This window comes from Bison bison, unplaced genomic scaffold (assembly GCF_000754665.1).
Source record: "Bison bison bison isolate TAMUID 2011002044 unplaced genomic scaffold, Bison_UMD1.0 scf7180017864495, whole genome shotgun sequence".
NCBI lineage: Eukaryota > Metazoa > Chordata > Mammalia > Artiodactyla > Bovidae > Bison > Bison bison.
In genome coordinates, this window is record NW_011495054.1 from 4500756 (window position 1) to 4503309 (window position 2554).

Below are 2554 nucleotides of genomic sequence, written 5' to 3' on the forward strand. Positions count from 1 at the left end.
CTGCGTTTTTTGAGAGCCCCCCCGGGTGGAGGATGGACTCAGGCCGGGGTTGCGGGGGAGTTGTCCACCTGCCACACCTGAGCTGCCAGGTGAGAAGCTGCCCAGGCAGGAGAAAGGTAACACAGAAGATGACTCACCAGCCCACTGCCAAGGATGTAGAAGTCATCACAGGAGAAAATGGTGCCAGGGTAGGATGAGAAGATCACTTTGTTGCCAGGAGCCCGGGTGGATTCCGCTGCAAGGGCGAGAGTGAACCCAAGTTGGGGCGGGGTGGGGGCTGGTCAGACAAATCCATATGAGGACCCCTGCACCTCCACCCAACAAGACTCGGGGGTCTCCAGGTGGGGCAGCAGGCATCAGAGGAAGCCCCCCACTCCATTCTTTCTGAGAGTTAGCAAACCAGGCCATTTGTATAAAAGCTAGTAGCAAAATGGATATACAATTTTTTAATTATTATACCTTTTTTGGCTTTCCTTTCTTACTGCAAAAATCTACTGCAAAAAAAGATAATTCAGAGAGCAAATACCCAGAAGTCTCAGAGTACACACTCCGTGTTGGGGGAGGTGGTTATCCCCTGCTTTACCAAGGTATAACAGATAAATAAAAATTGTGCTTAAGGCTACACTCAGTGATGTTGGGACAGATGTAGACACCGTGGAACGATGACCACCATCAACTAACTTACACATCCATCATTTCACAGTCACCTTTGTTGTGTGTGTGGTGAAGACACTTAAGTTCTGCCGTCTTGGCAGGTTTCGCGTATACAATACTGTGTTGTTAACCACAGTCACCACAGCATGCTTCAGGGTAAGTAGACTTTAAAAATCTTACTTGTCTTCTAACTGGGAGCTGGTCCTCTCTGATCAGCATCTCCCTATTACGGTATGTAAGTAAGATCTAGTTCCCCACCAGGGACTGAACCCAGGCCCCCTGCACTGGGAGCACAGACCTTAGCCACTGGACCACCAGGACGTCTCAAGTCTATTAATTTTTAGGAGGTCCACAGATGCACGTATAAATGCATCCCCCCAAATCTAGATGCATCCAAACCAAAATGGCATCAGCGCTGTCCTCTTAGGAGAGGTCTGGAATACGGGAGGAGGGCATCGAGGGAGATGCATTTCTCCATCTCTAGTGCTGGAATTTGTGGCAGGGAGAACGTACTGACACATTACTAGTATAAAAAAATGTTTAAACAAATCGAACGATGAGGTACATTTTATTTAAAAGTCCAGGAAAACAAAGTAACTCAATGTTCACAGAAATGACCCCCTGTGGGTTGCGGAGTGCTCCAACGACTTTTACTGTGTGTGTGTTGTTTTGCTGTGTTTTCCAGTTTTCTATGACATACATGTATAACTTATGTAGGTTTTTTTTTTACGATTGTTTTTTGATGTAGATCATTTTTAAAGTCTTTATTGAATTTGTTACAATATTGCTTCTGCTGTTTATGTTCTGGTTTTGTGGCCTCCAGGCATGTGGGATCTCAGCTCCCTGACCAGGGATCAAACCCTCATCCCCTGCATTGGAAGGTGAAGTCTAACCACTGGACCACCAGGGAAGTCCCTATTTCCCCAATTCTTGAATCTGAACTGGTCCCTTGACTTGCTTTGAGCACCAGAATGTTGTGCCAGTTTCGGTGGGCCCTCAAGAGGCGCTCCACACTTCCCGGCCCAGATGTCACTGGAACAAGCCTGAGCTAGCCTGTGGGAGGACAAATGCCCATATAGCCCAGCTGTCACGTCATCCCAGCCGACAGCAACCCCAAGACATGCAGATGAGGCCATCCTAGGTCAGCCAGCCCACCCCAGCTGAATACAGAAGCACTGGTGAGCCTGGCCAAGGTCAGGAGGCTTGGTTCAGAAGAGCAAAACCACACAGGTGACCTACAGACAAGTGAGTAAAAACAAATGGCTATTTTAAACCTTTGTTTTAAATTTGGGGTGATTTGTTATGCAGCACTAGCTTGCTGATACACTTTGTGAGATAAAAATTAAAAGGAAATAAACAAGTTAACAATAACATGAACCCTTAGCGTGGCCTTACAGTGACCCCAGCGTATACAGGGCCAAGACCCACACCTCCTAGCACTGTGCACGCTGTGTACCGACAGACACGCCCACACACAGAGATCCACCCACACCTACCCACCTTGGGGCCCTTCTCTGAACTGGAACCAGTATTTCTTCATGATGCGCAGCATGTACTGGTAGGAGTGCCAGGTGTTGTGGGCAACCAGGAGGTCACGCTGGCCAGGCAGCAGTTTGATGAGGGCAGAACAGGAGCCAGAGCCCATAGCATGGTTGGTCTTGGTCTTATTCAGGGCCACCTCTAAGTCTTCAAGGTCCCCAGAGATCTGCAACAGGCTGTGGAGGGCCAGGGTGCTGGAGGGCTACCACACCTGCATTATGTACCCATTTCACAGAGGAGGAAGCTGAGGCACTGGGATATCTGGCAACCAGTCCGAGGCCACGTAGCCAGGACGTGGCAGGGCTGGCACTGGAACCCAGGCCAGTCTGACTGCAAGGCGCATGGCCCTCTCCCCTGCCCT

The 2554-nt window shown here is 49.3% G+C and overlaps 1 protein-coding gene across 1 annotated transcript in view; it reads right to left on the minus strand.

The window, feature by feature from the left end:
• The window catches only part of PLBD2 (phospholipase B domain containing 2), a 21795-nt gene that overhangs the window by 4910 nt on the left and 14331 nt on the right, over window positions 1-2554 (minus strand). The window contains 2 exon segments of the mRNA XM_010828565.1: window positions 138-235; window positions 2155-2454. Of these exon segments, the coding sequence (XP_010826867.1) occupies window positions 138-235; window positions 2155-2454 (398 nt within the window).